The sequence below is a fragment of the Etheostoma spectabile genome, chromosome 22 (assembly GCF_008692095.1).
Source record: "Etheostoma spectabile isolate EspeVRDwgs_2016 chromosome 22, UIUC_Espe_1.0, whole genome shotgun sequence".
Taxonomy (NCBI): domain Eukaryota; kingdom Metazoa; phylum Chordata; class Actinopteri; order Perciformes; family Percidae; genus Etheostoma; species Etheostoma spectabile.
The window spans coordinates 12,605,046-12,620,611 of NC_045754.1; the positions used below are offsets into that span (position 1 = coordinate 12,605,046).

The following is a 15,566-nucleotide window of genomic DNA, read 5'->3' on the forward strand; positions in this document are numbered from 1 at the left end:
AACTCGTCTCCTGCTAGTTGTACTACAGCACTTACTTAAAAAAATAAGAATATGCTTATTTTTGAAAATATGTTTGTTTCTCTTTTCGGTGTTGTGGTTTGTAGACGGTCCGAATCACCACTCCTTGCCCGTATCAACACAGGAACTAAATACAGGTGAATTAGCAGAACTTTCATACATTTCTTTCACATCTACAGCAGTTGGATTCACTGTGTTCACTCTGCAAGAATCACTGCATATGGGTAGGCGCTTTTAATGACATTTTGAACATGTTTAGAGGTTAAAAACATGTTTAAAACTTGCCCTGATTAAGCCTGTTGGGTGCTAACTCTAGCAGGAGGATAACACGGTGTAGGCAGCACCCATTGTTTTTGTTTTTCTCTCTACTGACAGTACTCCAAATTTACAAACAACCGAGCTATGTGTTGGAATCGATCAGAATTCTCCTTTAACGCAATAATGTTTCAGAAATAGACAGTAACTCAAAAGACTATGCATACTGTTTATGTATTATGTAAATGAATTGGTCACTTAAAGGATTCCAACAGATTTTACCTCATGACTGGGCACACAGGCCAGATCTTGCTCGGACACACCATAAGAGCAGTGAAGCTCAACAGCGCACAGCAGTAAGACAGCTACAAAGACAGAAACATTTGATCTTATTTCAAATGCAATAAAAAATGTGTTTTTAAAGAAACACAAAATAAATGCAATCATAAAAAGAACATTGTCATAAAGTCAAGTACATTGCTTAGTTTGTGTCCTTTTAGCAGTTTTCTATATTGGTTATACAATAGCCTAGGCAATACAGTTCTTTTTTTAAGATAATAGACCATATTTTAATTTTTTTTTTTTTAAACTTGATAACTCATTCGGTTACAGGGACAGTTACAAATTATGGTTTATATTTTTGGTAGTTCTTTTTTTTAACGGAGCATCATGCTCACTTTGTATGATGAACAATACAATGTAAGCCTCTGAACACAAGTCAGACACTTTTGATCTAAAAAGTTCCCTTATACTGTATTATTGAATAACAAGTGCATGTCGACTTTGAACCAAATGTTTCATAATTTGGTTCCGAGGTAGAGAGACGATTCTCCAGTGATTAAATTGCAAAAATGCAATATTCAAGATATTATCCTACCATCATTTTTGGAAAATATTAGTCTAATCAGCCTAAGAAAATATGTAGCCTACAGTATCAATATCCTTAAATCCGGACAGTTTAGTTTAGTTCACGCTTCCAACACGGCCAATTAATCAGCCAGACAGAAAATTGAAGTGGTCCAACTCACCCGCAATCATATTTCTCTGCCTCCGCATTGATGCTTTCTTTCTGTCAGTGTCACATACTCATGACCGGGTCAGACAGCAAAACTTTGATGTAGAAAATGTGTGCGAGTAGCCCACCTTTTAAACAGGGGAAGTATCACTGGAACAGTGACGTTCTCAGCCACGCCTGGTTACAATATTCAAAGTGTAAAAAGACCAAAGAATAATCAGACATGTGCAAGAAACATAGGCTTTTTATTATAATGTCACAATGAATAGACTTTTCTAACATTATGGAAGCAAAAAATATATACATATGCAAAATGTACATTGAAGGTGTTATAAAGTCGTATAAGTCCCTTTTTGGATTAAAAAAAGTATATAATACAGTGACTGCTTTTTTCTTTTTGAGTAAATTGATAAAATATCTCAAATAATTATTTGAGTTAAAGTTTTAATGAACACTATACTTACTTCTCATTATTTTGCCTATGGCTTGGGTTTTGTCCTGTAGTTCTCATGTAGTTCTCATGCATCTGTTTTTTCTGTGCAGGCTGCAACTTACTTTAAGTTTAATGTAGCAATAATCATAATTGCATACTACAATTAATCATTTTAACCAATAAAAGCACAGACTGAAGAGCATTAATCCTGCAAACTTGGTTAAAAAGACCTCTACCTTTCAGCAAAATTATTCGTTTGCATTCGCAATATCTAAGTGCGGCTTGTATTTGCAGCAGTAAACGTTGCCAAACACGGTACCCACAATGCAAAGCTATGCTAGCTGGTCCCTAGCAGAGCAGCCTGACTGCAAGCAAAAAACAACAACAGGCTACTCTGCGAAGAAGGCAGCTGCATGGATAGCGACAACACTTACGACCAGGATTTCACGCATGCAGAGAATTATCTCAAACCAAAATGCATCTTAGCCTTATAATGTGAGTACTGTTGCGTTTTAAGTTTTCTTCACCAGCTGAAGTGATTTAAATCCGTTCCTTTAAGGGAAAACTGTTTGCAGGCTAGCTGGCTAGCTCGCTAGCTATTTGCGTCTCTCTATGTTTGAGTGTCTTCCGGCAGCAGCGGTGGCGGCAGCAGCGGTGCCATGAACAGTGGACTCCCAGCTTCAGCTGCTCCGCTCGGGGGTGTCGGGATACCCAATGTGAAGGTGAAGTTTTGCCGATATTACGCGAAAGACAAAACCTGCTTTTATGGAGAAGAGTGTCAGTTCCTGCATGACGATCCGTCCATGGGAAGCCTGCCGCTGCACGGCGGCGGTAGCCCCGTCCCGTTGTCCATGGCTGGGGGTGGCGGGACGCCAGCTGTGTATTCCCTTGGCAGCTCAGCGGCGGCCTGTCCGGGTGGCGGGGGGACTGGTGTGTCCAAGAAAAGCGAAACATTGGGCCCTGCAAGCACGTCTCTGGAGGGGCAGCTATTAACCAGTGAGTAACAACTGCAGTAAGACGAGGCCTTATACGGGGTGGCCGACTCTGACTTTACTTTTGGGCCTTGTTGGGCTTTGTTAAAATTTAGTCCGAGGATTCAGTGAGGCCTCTTCACCTCTAAACGACGTGTTAACGTTACATTTACCTGCCAAACATTGTCAAGCCATCAGTATGCAGCCAGCAAACACGTGCTCTTTGGCTGTCCTGTGTATAACGTTAACTTGGTCTTCAGGCTGTATTGTTATGTTTTGTCACAACATATAACATTAGCCATGCTGTTGCAGCTCACACGGAGGAGGCCTGCTGTTTTGTATGACAGCTGTGAGTGGGCACAATCCGCGACAAACTACTAGCTAATGTAGCTATGAGCCAGCTAGCGTTAGCTAAATTAGCGTTAAATTGGCCGCTTTAACTAACTTTAATATGTTTGTCTTTGCCTTCAGGTAGACGTTATCACTTTTAGTACTAGTGCCGTTAGTTTTTCGCAAGTTAAATGTTGTTCATGTGTACTGTAATGTTGCTGTTTAGATGTAGCTTAAGTTAAATGTTTGCTAACTTTAGCATAGCGTTAACGGGAGTTAATTTAGCGTTGTATTCCCCCCCCCCAACGTAAACAAATTTACATGCAACTCAAAAGTTAACTACGTCCTCTTTAACCTGTGACCATTGTTGCTTAAACAATATTTTTAGATGATACAAGCTAGTGGATGTTGCCTGTGGTAGACATTAGTAGTGGCTAATTCTGTAGCAGTTGTAGTAACTGTAACTGTTTACATGCTTTTCAATTGGCTCTGTGATTTTGTCTTAATAAACACTCGGTAGTGCTGAAATTCACATGCATTCTTTAACTTCTGGCCTTTGTTAAATCAAAGAATTGGCTATTTTATGTCAATCTTCCTGCAGTTTGTATTTGCTCAACTTTAGTTTCTGTCATCCACAGTCCCAGGGATGGAGGGTGCACCCCTGAGCGATGCCAATCTCACAAACTCGTACTTCAGCAGCAGCTTTATTGGGGTCAATGGGTTTGGAAGCCCAGCAGAGTCTAAATACTCAATGATGCAGGTAAAGGGAAGCTGTAGATATATAGTAAATGTTAACATACATTGTGGCAAAAAACTGCTTTGAAAGTTGTTAGTGTGGTCACATTGCTGTTTAAGATCCTCAAATAAACTGAGGAACGACATTAGTTGAGGAAATCCTTTGCATTTATGTAATTTATTTACCATATAGCTAGGAGAATGTTTTAAATACATACATTTTATTATAACAATAATATCTGGCGTTGATTTAGTGATAAAAAGGATGCACATTAGAGTACTTTATATTACACGTCTGTTCTTAGGTAGACTTTGTCATTCAACTGCACATTCACAGTATACAGTTGAGCGAGATTACGTTGCAAGGCTCCGAGAAAAGAACAGAAGACAAGTAAAAAGAGAAACAGTAAAAATTTAAGTGTCCAATATAAAAAATATTTTAAGACTTTTTTGACTAGTGAAAATATAAGTAGCAGCAAGATATATTACAGTGAAAACCGTGAAATTAACAATATAATATGTTCTTGATGTTGTCCTCTCTAGCGAATGACTACCAGCAGCAGCTCTCCCAGTCTCCTCAACGATGGTGCCAAAAACTTTAGCCACAGCACTCATGGTAAGTCTGTTAGACTGATCTGTGGAGATGTGTTCAGTACTCATATATTGACTATTGAAAGGACCACTGCTGAAGTCCTTACACTCTTTGGTCTTCACAGATCCAGTGAACTCCCCGACATCTTCACTGTTCAGTGATTTTGGTGCTCTTAGCATTTCCCAAAGGAGAAAGGTAAGCACACAAGTATCCCGTCCAAGACATTTACTTGAGAGTTAATTAGGAATACATTTAATTCCCATCTGTCTTTATTGCTTCTAACAGTAATGGTAGAGTTCATGTAACTCTTACATGTTTTTTCCTTGTGCTACCAGACTCCAAACCCTGCAGCAAGTGAATTCATCCCCAAAGGAGCTCCACGAATGGCCACCATGGCTCAGTCCACTGTCCAGGCATTCCCCTCGCCTATCTTCCCACATCCTGGCCTTAGTAGCTCAACAGCTGCTGCACTTGCTCCTGGTGAGGTTTTTTCGGACCATCACCAAAAAAGAAATCACCCTGTGATATTTGCTTTGCGCTACATTCTACATGGCTCAGTTTTGGTTTCCATCTTTAGCTCTAATATAGTATAGTTCAGCAAGTTTGGAAATTCTCTCTAGTGGACAGCACAACATGTGCTACTGATGAATAAAGCAGACTCTTTGTCTCCAATTTTAGGCATGTCTCTGTCTGCCGGATCTTCTCCTCTCCACTCCCCAAAAATCACACCGCACACCTCACCTGCTCCTCGTCGACGCAGTCACACCCCAAACCCTGCCAACTACATGGTGCCCACCACTGCAGCTGACCAGGGTACTCACATAATCCAGAAAGAGACTGTAGGGGGGACCACCTACTTCTACACAGACAACACCCCAGCACCAATGGCTGGGATGGTATGTGCTGCTACTGTGCTACTTTGTATTTTAGTTCGGAAATAATTGCATATTAAAGCTGGGAATATTGTACAATACTTTTAAAGTCCTTACCAAACATACAAAAAAACGCATCACATTATCACATTTGTAGAAATGCATTGTGAATAAGGACACTGCATTTAAATCTGACTAGATTTAAATATTGCTCTGATCTTTGCTTCTTTTGAGAAGCAAAAACGTTGACTCTTAAATTTTTTGCACATGACCCTACACTTCGTCTGTGAGCTGCATTTTTTTCATGCAGACATTCCACTCCACTGTGTTTCCAATCTTAAGAAAACCACACTCAATGTGGCCAGCAAGGGGTTATTATTTTGGTACAGATGCTATTGTGTAACCTTCTTAACTTTTTGTTAAAATCCTACTAAGAGTTGAAAAAAAATAAAGTATGATTCCACTGGTTTTTATTTCTCAACAAATAGGAAGCTTTGTTTTTTGGTTTCTCCGCAGGTGTTTCCTACCTACCATATCTATCCTCCCACTGCGCCCCATGTGGCTTACATGCAGCCAAAAGCCAATGCCCCGTCCTTCTTCATGGCTGATGAACTTCGACAGGTATTTTTTGCCCAACATTTTTCTCTCACAATCTCCCTTGTCTTGGTAGTGTCTGATTTGATGCTTTCTTATTTGTCCTCCAGGAGTTGATAAACAGACATCTGATAACCATGGCCCAGATTGACCATTCAGAGAACCCAGGTAAAGGGTCTACTCTGTTATCACAACAGGGCTTATTAATTGTAAACCGTTGAAAAATCTTTTTTGTACAGTTTGTTAAAAGTGTGCATTGTCTTGAACAAAAAGACCATTTGGATGCTTTTGTTGGTTTACAAGATAACAAACTTAAACAAATAAGTTGATGTCCTCATGTTATTGTGTAAGTGTGGTGAAATTGTTTTCGGTTTCTTGTGATTTTGCTTCTAGTTTTTGTCTGTCTGTTGCCAGGCATGCAAAAAAGGGCTAAGTAATTGTTCATATGGTCTATGACATAGTGTACTTAAAGTTATTGGATCCATTTTTTATTGTGTTTTTGTGTACATATTTTTTTCTACTGAAACTACATTTGTTTTTGGCAGATGTACCATCTGAGGTGGACAGCTACCACAGCCTCTTCCCCCTCGAGCCCCTCCCTCCACCAAACCGCATGCAGAAGACCAGCAACTTCAGCTACATTACCTCCTGCTACAAGGCGGTCAACAGCAAGGATGACCTGCCTTACTGCCTGAGGAGGATACACGGTGATTATTGTGGCGATGAGGAATTGTCTTCCAAAGAATCATAATACAGATATCTCACAACAAAATAGCCAGTGTGACAAATTATCTAATTGTGTATTGACTCTTAAAGGGGCTGTACTCGAAATACAAAAAAAACAGCAGGCTGGGATTTCCTTCACACGACTCTCAAACTTTTCCCCAATATGCGAAATACCAACATTTTTCACCCTTAAAATGACTACTTGGATTTCCTTTAATCACAAGCGTTTGAGGAACCTTGAATTCACACAGAAAATGTAGTTACTGTCTCATGCCTTCACGGTGTACAGAGAATTAAAAAAACCCCCAGAAAAGTCTTGATGCATTGAAGTAATAAGGTCCCACGTTTAACAGCAAAACTATATTAAAAAAACAACAACTCACACAACTCATGCGGTATTATTCAATTCTAGTTTAGCCAGTTGTATGCTCAATACTTCCCACTCACATTACTTGTAACAACCCTTCCACATAGACTCCAGCTTGCGCATGCACACTACCTAGCCTCACTCACATACATGATTAGTGGCCTGCACACGCTTTTCAGATGAGGAACAGAAGATTTGTTGACAGTTACTGCATGAGTTGTGGGAGTTTGTAAACGGATGTTTAATGTAGTTTTGCTGTTGTTAAACGTGGACCCCTATTACGTTAATGCAACAATAAGTTTTCTCTATAATTTTAAGAAAACACTGAGTAATTGATATACAAATGGTAATTTTGAGGGTGAAGTATTCCTTTTAAGGTAACTAGTTTAATAAGTATAAAAGTAACTTGCTGGCAGAGATAATTACTTGCATCAAAAGCATACAAAAAAATTGTTTTAGTGATTCTAGTGAAGTAATCATTCCTAAATTACCCCTTTCTAACCACATTGATGGATATTTTCAGAAATTATAGCTCAAGCATCTAAAACTGCATTTAAAATAAAACAAAGTAGTTATCAGATTTGATATATTTGACTTGTTTTAATAAAAATAGATAAGCTTTTATTGTCAAGAAAAAAACAACTTTGGCTTTCCTTTTTTACAGGGAAAATAATGCATTGCTGTTGTGCAAAAAAGTTATGAGTTCTTAATAGTAATTTTTGTTGAGCAGTGATAAACCCTTACTTGCATTAGAATAAACATGAAATCCATTTGTTATGTCACTGCTGTTATCAAATTTAAAGGTGGCACAGGATGCTGTGATAGTGTAAGATATATTTGATCAATTTCTAATTACCTGTATGTCTGTTGTGTATCTTTGTGTTTCCAGGTTTCCGCCTTGTTAACACCAAGTGCATGATGTTGGTGGACATGTGGAAGAAGATTCAGCACTCAAACTCTGTAACGCTGAGGGAGGTCTTCACCACGAAGGCATTTGGAGACCACTGTGAGTGTGTATTGTGTAAAAGCAATTTATATGTACAGTACTTGTTTGCAAATTTAATATCATGTTTCTGTATCATTGATATGGTTATTTTTACATGATCCAGACCTAACCTGCTTTACAATTGTAGTAATTGTTTTACATTTACCATTCTTGGTATTCAACAAAAAATGCTAAATTATGAGGTGGAATGGTTTAATGTTGCATTCAAGCTCTATTTAATGGTAAATTCTCACCAAATGTTTGCTTACTTAGTGCTCAAAGTTCTGAACACAAATAATAAATTACCAGCTGGCTGAAAGAAACTAGGTATTGTACTTTTTTCTCCTATGTGATGGGAAAGACAAACACGTTATGGAGTAAAACGTAGGGCAAAGTGTCAATTATTTGAATACAAGTATGTATAGACTTTTTCTTTTCCATCTTTTTGCCCTAGCGTTGGTGTTCTCCTATGACTTTCATGCGGGTGCAGAAACCATGTTCAGCAGACACTTTAATGACCCAGCAGCAGACTCGTACTTTACCAAGAGGAAGTGGGGTGAGTTGGTCTTCACACACTCACACCTCACACTGAAGCATCCCCTCTACGCCCGTCTGCACCCTTCTGCTTCACACATTTTGAGTTTGTTTACTTGTTTGCTAATGAGGTCATCAAGCCTATGTCTATTTGGGTGTGCATTTTCAAGTTTGCATTGCCTGCAGTTGTGCTCTCATCCGGTGTTTCATGGCTTGGACTGTATATAGGAAACCACTTTTACTGTAAAAAAAAAAACATTTCCCCAAGAAGTTTAAAGGTCTAAACTACTCTTGTAGATTTCTTAAGACTTCAAAAAGATTCATGTCTTAGGAGTCTGTGAAATGTCCTAGTTTGACAGTTGGCACGTGTATATCTGTGCAAGAGAGATGTGGGGACTTGGAGGAAACTGTGGCTGAAACTGATCCTAGGGCAGGTGCTGTCAGACCTACCTACAGGAATCTAGACAGAGGAAGCAAAACCATTCAGACCCTGGGCTTTGTCTAGTCTTTAGCAAACACTGATTACAAATCATAATATGTGAATTGTATAGCATTGCACACATACAAAAAATACCTCAAAAGCACTGGATTATTTAGTGCAAATTAATTTTTTAGGTAAACCTGTTGACCATCACAGCATTGTCAGTGTGAAATTGTAGTGTTTGTTGTGCAGTACACACTCTACTTGCCACATGCCACCTTAGTGCTTTTGGCAAGAGTTTCAGAAAATTACAAGCAAAACAAAGTTCTGAACTGATAGCTGATTTCATTTTATTATAATTTTGGACTGTTGGTCCAACAAAATAGTTAATTTCAAGATGTCACCTTGGGCTTTAATGATAAGTATTTCTTTGTACTGTTTTGACCTTCTAGAGAACAATCAGAAGTATAGGTTAGGTATGAAATAAGTTACAGAAATAATTTGGTTAGATTGACTAAAGTTGACGTGTCTAATTGACGTCAGAACTGTGAGAGATTGTTTATCCTGAAGATAAAATTTCCGGGGAAGTTGATAATAGTTGAAGGTTTAGTTCATGAGTAATGTCTAACACGTCAGGCTGTGTTTGTGTGATAAAGTATGTCTCTGTGTGCAGGACAACATGAACCCCCACCGCCACGGCAGCATGCAGGTCTGCTCCCCGAGTCTCTGATATGGGCCTACATTGTCCAGCTCAGCTCGGCCTTGCGCACCATCCACACTGCCGGACTGGCCTGCCGTGTCATGGACCCCAGCAAGATTCTTATTACTGGCAAGACCAGGTACACTCACATCCACACAATCTAGTGCTGTCAATCTTCCTCTATAATACCATTCAAATTTCATAAGCCAAACAGTGCTGTCACTATTTTAGTGATTTATAAGCAACCTGTTTCTTACAGATTGTCAGATTACTGAGAATACAGCTATTAGACGGTAATATATGGTGTTGAAGCTATTCTGACAGCTGTAGGGCAGCTAACATTAACTTTAGCTTTCTCCACGAGGCTCCTAAGTTTCTATAACTTGCGACACAGTCAGAAAACAAGAATGAGCTGATGTTGATTTTAAAGTCATGTTAAAACTATTTCCCATCCATGTTCCGATTTCCAGCCGCAACATTTCACTTCCCCTGTTCTAACGTTACGTGCTCTGTGATGTTAAGATCTCACAATACCTTGCGTTTCTCACGCCCACCAACGTATTATTCATCAGACGTGACATGACAAAAACATTTTGTTTCCACATGCAGGTAGGCTAAGGTGAGAAGAGGGAGCTAACATTAGCCAACATATTTATAAAAAAAAATCACATTTGAATAGTATTTATTTTATTTACTATTCAAATTATATTGGACTTTCTGATTTTGTTCAAACAGCCCTAAAACACACACACACAATCACACAATCATTCAGCATGGGTAGATGAATGTTGATTATAGCTCATAACATAAGTAGTGGATAGAACAGCATGAATTTTAATTTCCAGCTCATAATGTGTGGATGTGTTAACTGTAAATACATTACAAGCGGATCTTCAATTGATGTTTACCTTTTTCACAACCATGTGGTTATACACACTCACTACACTTAGACATGCACATAAACTATTAATGATAATGGTCTCTTATATGTCTGCAGGTTACGGGTGAACTGTGTTGGGGTGTTTGATGTCTTAACTTTTGACAACAGTCAGACCAATCATCTTGCCCTAATGCCACAGTACCAGGTACTTTCCATGATGTAGTTTGTAGTCAATTACACATGAACATAAAATATATATGTATAAAAGAGTTTATCTACTTAACCTCAGCATGTGTGGTTAAAGCACTTTTCAAAATGGGACTTTATATTATTGATATTTCTGTGATGTGTTTTTGTTGTGTAGCAAGCAGACCTTGTGTCGCTGGGCAAGGTGGTGTTGGCGTTGGCATGTAACTCCCTGGCTGGTATTCAAAGGGAGAACCTGCAGAAGGCCATGGAGCTGGTGTCTATCAACTACTCTTCAGACCTCAAGAACCTCATTCTGTAAGAAAGGGAGAGGGTGCAGCATGAATCAGAATGTGTTATCCATTTCTAGGGCTGTGATAATAACTGGATCACCGCTAGGGTTGGGTATTATTTGGATTTTTTACGATTCCGATGCTTAACCTGTACTTATAAAACGATTCTGATTCCTAAACCAATTCTTGAAAGATGAATAATGACATCTAAGAGAGGCTCTTTTAGAGTTTTTTCTTGACATTTTTTTAATTTAACAATATAATAACGTTTTAGTACTTATAAAATATATAAGGTGGACACGTTAATGTGACCACTCCTGTGTTTTACCATTTACACTTCAGCCTAGCAGCTAGCGGAGTTTTTCTGCTTATAGCTTAATCCTGACAAAACAGCACGGCTAAATTTTAGCCTGCGTGCACGTTTTGTAGCCTAAAACATAGCAGCTTATATTGGTAGAGTGAGCAATAAGTTAACAGACTGCCAAGTCACCCTGTTTGCTCTGTCTGCTCAGCTGCTAGACCGCTGTGCTGCGAAGCGTCTGCCCTCGGCATTGACAATAGAGCTTTCTGAACTGTCTGTGGAATAGATCAAAGGAGAGAAGAAAAAGCAGCGTGACACTGTGCTGCAACATATGTAGTAAGGTTTAAGCTGATGCCTTTTTGGGGGTAACGCCCTTCACTTCACTGGCTCTATTGACAAAAGATGAAGCCACTGTGTTTTGAGGAGCTTGTTGTTTCATTTTTAACTCACTTTACGTTCTCTTTGCTATCTCTTTTTACTTTTGCTACTCTCAGCGCTTGCTCTACTTGCGCAACCACACAGCCACTGATGTCACTCACTTAAGGCACCTGCCACTCTGGCTCTAACTTGCGCTACTCTCGTAGCAGGGGTTGTGGTTAACATCACAATTTATGCTTAGTATCGACACTTGTCCTGATTTAAAGTTGGACTAAAAAGTTGATGCCTACTACCTGGCTTTGGTCAGCTCTGGTTCTGGACAGTGCCCTTGTATATGTAACATGTTAACAGAAAAGATCTGTTAACATCCTCATATCCACATGATTGAACACATCAGTTCACTTCCTCAACTGTTGGCAACAAGAAACTTGATTAATTTTCCTCTGTCCAAAAGACGTAGTCTTATGTTAGCATGGCAGTAATGCTGTAACTTTGCCACAAATTATCCCATGGTTTCACTCTGACATGACAGCCCAGGATATAATTTGATAAACATGTAAGATGCAGCAGAAATCACCAGTTTACAAAAAATATTGCCATAAATCAACAGCATTAACTGTCAATTTATAATATAGAATCAATGTGCAGTTTCATAAATACTGTGGATTAGGATACAGGTTATATTATTCAGTTTATTTTCAGACCGTTATTGAGATCTATATGACCGATAAGGGCTGCCAATTTTCTTGAGCCGATATTTGGAGCCAATATTGCTTTTGCTCCCTCAATTTACATCAGAAAAATTACACTGATAATAATTGTTACAAGTCTCAATTTAAAAAAGAAACATTTATTGAACTTAAAAAAACAATATTTAACAAATATTTTACCTATATTCTCTATATTGTTCTGTATTGATGAGGTAGAACAAGTAAGAATATTTAAAAATTTCAGAATCTGCTCTGCCATTTCTTTAAAAAGAATAAACAAAAACGCAGATCAGTGTCACTTCTGCAATCATCTTACATTCATACAGAATAGGGAGGGAGAGACACTAATGCGTCCAAACCTCAGCCATGTGGTCGCTGAATAAAACTCCCACAAATACATCACGCGGAACCACAAAACATCAAATAACAACAACAAACAGAAGATACTTTTGAAAGTTTAAAACTTACCGTTGTCTTGAAGAGCAGGGGCTTCCAGCAACACAGAGATGCCTGTTTAATAATAATAATATTGTATCGGCCAATACATGTAAAAACACAAATATCAGCCCAATATATCGTCCGGCCGATAAATTACTACAGTATATGTGACTTTCTATATTTTTTCACACACTTACTGTATATCAAAAATCTATTTCCCAGAACTCAGATTAATTAGGTTGTCGTACACCCTCATCAGTTGTGTAGTTCATGATGGTCGTTGCATCAGCAATAGTGATTTTATCTAAAAGTGCAAAGGCAAATGAGCTTTCTGATTTTACTGTAAGTCCAATTGCCTTTGACTCAGCACTTCTAAACCTTTTTCTTACACAGTTCCCAGTAAATTACTGGGATAACCTTTCAGGCCCTGCTAGTGATATCCACATTCAGGGACGTTTTTGCCTCGCACGTCTTCACACTTGACATGGCAGTGCCAGAATAGATGGGTGAAATGACAGCCCAGTACTTATTCCTGCAATGTCTCTGCTTGCAGTCACACCACAGCCATTCAATAATTTTCCATAGAGTGTTAATGCCTTTTTACAGTCGCCGCAGCCAACCTGTTGCGCCCCAATGAGACGTCAAAATGACGTAGATCTTGCTGGTGGCCGGGATTTTAAATGCGTGACCAGAGGTCGTGCACCACTCTATTTTTTTTTCAATGCCGCACAACAAAGCAGAAACATTCTGGAGTATTCAAAGTGCTTCTTTTCTTCAGCATTGGTTACATTTTTTTTTTCTAGTCTGTAGAAATAGCAAAGTCAGTAGCCTTTCCTCAGTTGCGCCACCTTTGTTCAGGAGAAGACGGCAACTAGTGTCACGACCACCACGCGTGAATATAAATAGTTATGGCGCTCCCATGATGCCACACTGGCGCACAACAGGTCAGGAACGGCAAGTATACCGGACGCTTTACCAGGTCCTGAAGTGGGTAGTTGGCAGCACAGATTTCACTGCATATTGAGCCCTGCTCTCAATCACACATGACCCCATGCAGGAAATGTCCGTGCACATTTCAGGGTGTGCGAAGGGGCTCAAGTACTGTAGAGGAGATAAAAATTGACATTTGTCTTGACAAGATAAATGATGTAGGCATACCTGCTAAGTTCAGTTTTTACACTAACATTGCTGTTAAAATACTGTATATGTTTAAAAGGATTTTAGGTGTCAAACTTCATTGTTTGTTAGACTGGGTAAACCCAGCCCGCGATTTGATTTTGCCCTGCAGCTCGGTCTGGAAACCTGCATGGTTAATACTCCTGCTATAGTTCACAATTTTGGGGGAACCAATCACAAACTGGCTTATCTACCTGGGGCATTATTGGCCGGTTTAACGCGATGACAATAGAGAAGCAACCAAGCAGCTTCTTGTTTACATTCATCATAGCGGCCACAGCACGCCACCGAAAATTGAAGTTGATAGCGTCTAACACTTTATTTTCTGCAATGTGGTGAATTTGAAACAATTTTTGTCTTTTCTGCATCAATTTATGGTGCAAATGTCTTTATTTATGTAAAGTAAACTATGATAGGTTTTTGGGGTGGGTTGCACAGGCCAGTTTTAATTGGCCACTGCAACCCTGTAAATTACATCTATGAACCAGCCTCACCTGAAGGCAAACTCTGATGTTTTTGTATATGTGCAGGTATCTGCTGACTGAACAGTCTCGTCTGCGCAGCGTCAATGACATTATGCCAATGATTGGAGCTCGATTCTACACACAACTGGATGCATCGCAGATGAGAAATGATGTCATTGAGGAGGATCTGGCCAAGGTATTTGGAGGGAAATGCATTTGTTCAGCAATACTTTATTAAAAACACAAAGTTTGTATCTCACAAGGCATAAAGCAGAAAGTAGCGTGAGTATTCTTGGGTGGTAGCTTGAAATAGGCTTTTGGTTTAGTCAGCTAAGAGGGAAGTTGTGTGCACACAGGATGTTGTACGGTACATACTTTGCAGTCTCGTCTTGAATTTAGTCTAAGCTGTCATAGAAATTAAATGTGTGGGGGAAAAAAACGACCATCACCTCATCTTTCTTCTCGTTACTTCCCCTTTCCTTCCAAACTCTGTACACAACCGCTAAACAAAGTAGTTTGTTAGTTTTTACCTCCTATTCTGCAAATGATTTCTGTTTCTGCCTTTGTTAGATGTCCGGCTGGTCTCACAAGATATAGGCAACATAAGTTAAGAGAACAACTAATGATTAGAACAAGAAAATAACAGACTGTTGTAATAAAACTGGGCTAGAAAAATAGGTAGCCTTTTTGGCCAAACCTGCCTGTGATCTGCTGCAAAGTAATCTTTAGTAAACAAAATAGATGAACTTCAGCAGCGGATCACCACTTATAAATGTATTATGGACTGCAACATCATGATTTTGAAGCATGTGTATGTTTTGCTATGGTTAACTGTTACGGTAAATGATTGTGACGCCACAAAAGCGAGACAAAAGTATAGATGTTACCCACGCTGTTGACTAATTGCTCACAGACCCTAACTCTGACACACGGTGACCAACTCTTGCACGCTCGTTCCATACTTATTTATTCCTTATTTAACATGAAATTTAAAAAAAAGTTGTCAAATTTGCAGGTTGCACGTGTGCGAGTAGTTGTTAAAGGTAAGGGTGCTCCAATCACGATTTTTGGGGCTGATCATCGATTGCTGGAAGCAGTATTGGTTGATACCGATCACCGGGTGTATTTTAAGCCTTCTATTTATAATGCCATACAACAATGTATATGTATTAAAATTAACAGAAGATAATGT

At 39.1% G+C, this 15,566-nt stretch overlaps 2 protein-coding genes across 6 annotated transcripts in view; one reads left to right on the forward strand and one right to left on the reverse strand.

Annotated features, from left to right (window-relative positions):
- LOC116672539 (receptor-type tyrosine-protein kinase FLT3) overlaps positions 1 to 1,406 on the reverse strand; it is an 11,098-nt gene extending 9,692 nt beyond the window's left edge. For both annotated transcript variants that reach the window (XM_032504442.1, XM_032504441.1), the window contains exons 1-2: positions 1,302 to 1,406; positions 556 to 638 (exon numbers count right to left, since the gene is read on the reverse strand). In XM_032504442.1, coding sequence (XP_032360333.1) covers positions 556 to 638; positions 1,302 to 1,329 — 111 coding nt within the window. In that variant the 5' untranslated portion in view covers positions 1,330 to 1,406. The remainder of the gene's footprint in view (positions 1 to 555; positions 639 to 1,301) is intronic.
- Positions 1,407 to 2,030: 624 nt separating this feature from the next.
- Positions 2,031 to 15,566, forward strand: part of pan3 (poly(A) specific ribonuclease subunit PAN3) — a 17,587-nt gene continuing 4,051 nt past the window's right edge. The window contains exons 1-16 of one of the 4 annotated variants that reach the window (XR_004327583.1): positions 2,031 to 2,216; positions 2,356 to 2,717; positions 3,661 to 3,782; positions 4,301 to 4,373; positions 4,474 to 4,544; positions 4,685 to 4,829; positions 5,028 to 5,245; positions 5,738 to 5,842; positions 5,926 to 5,983; positions 6,361 to 6,522; positions 7,798 to 7,914; positions 8,348 to 8,449; positions 9,522 to 9,687; positions 10,546 to 10,633; positions 10,793 to 10,932; positions 14,441 to 14,570. Coding sequence is in view for 3 of the 4 variants with exons in the window: in XM_032504444.1 (XP_032360335.1) it covers positions 2,197 to 2,216; positions 2,356 to 2,717; positions 3,661 to 3,782; positions 4,301 to 4,373; positions 4,474 to 4,544; positions 4,685 to 4,829; positions 5,028 to 5,245; positions 5,738 to 5,842; positions 5,926 to 5,983; positions 6,361 to 6,522; positions 7,798 to 7,914; positions 8,348 to 8,449; positions 9,522 to 9,687; positions 10,546 to 10,633; positions 10,793 to 10,932; positions 14,441 to 14,570 (2,079 nt within the window). In the remaining variant the exon portion in view is untranslated. The remainder of the gene's footprint in view (positions 2,217 to 2,355; positions 2,718 to 3,660; positions 3,783 to 4,300; positions 4,374 to 4,473; positions 4,545 to 4,684; positions 4,830 to 5,027; positions 5,246 to 5,737; positions 5,843 to 5,925; positions 5,984 to 6,360; positions 6,523 to 7,797; positions 7,915 to 8,347; positions 8,450 to 9,521; positions 9,688 to 10,545; positions 10,634 to 10,792; positions 10,933 to 14,440; positions 14,571 to 15,566) is intronic. The other 3 variants (XM_032504444.1, XM_032504445.1, XM_032504446.1) reach the window with 3 other exon arrangements.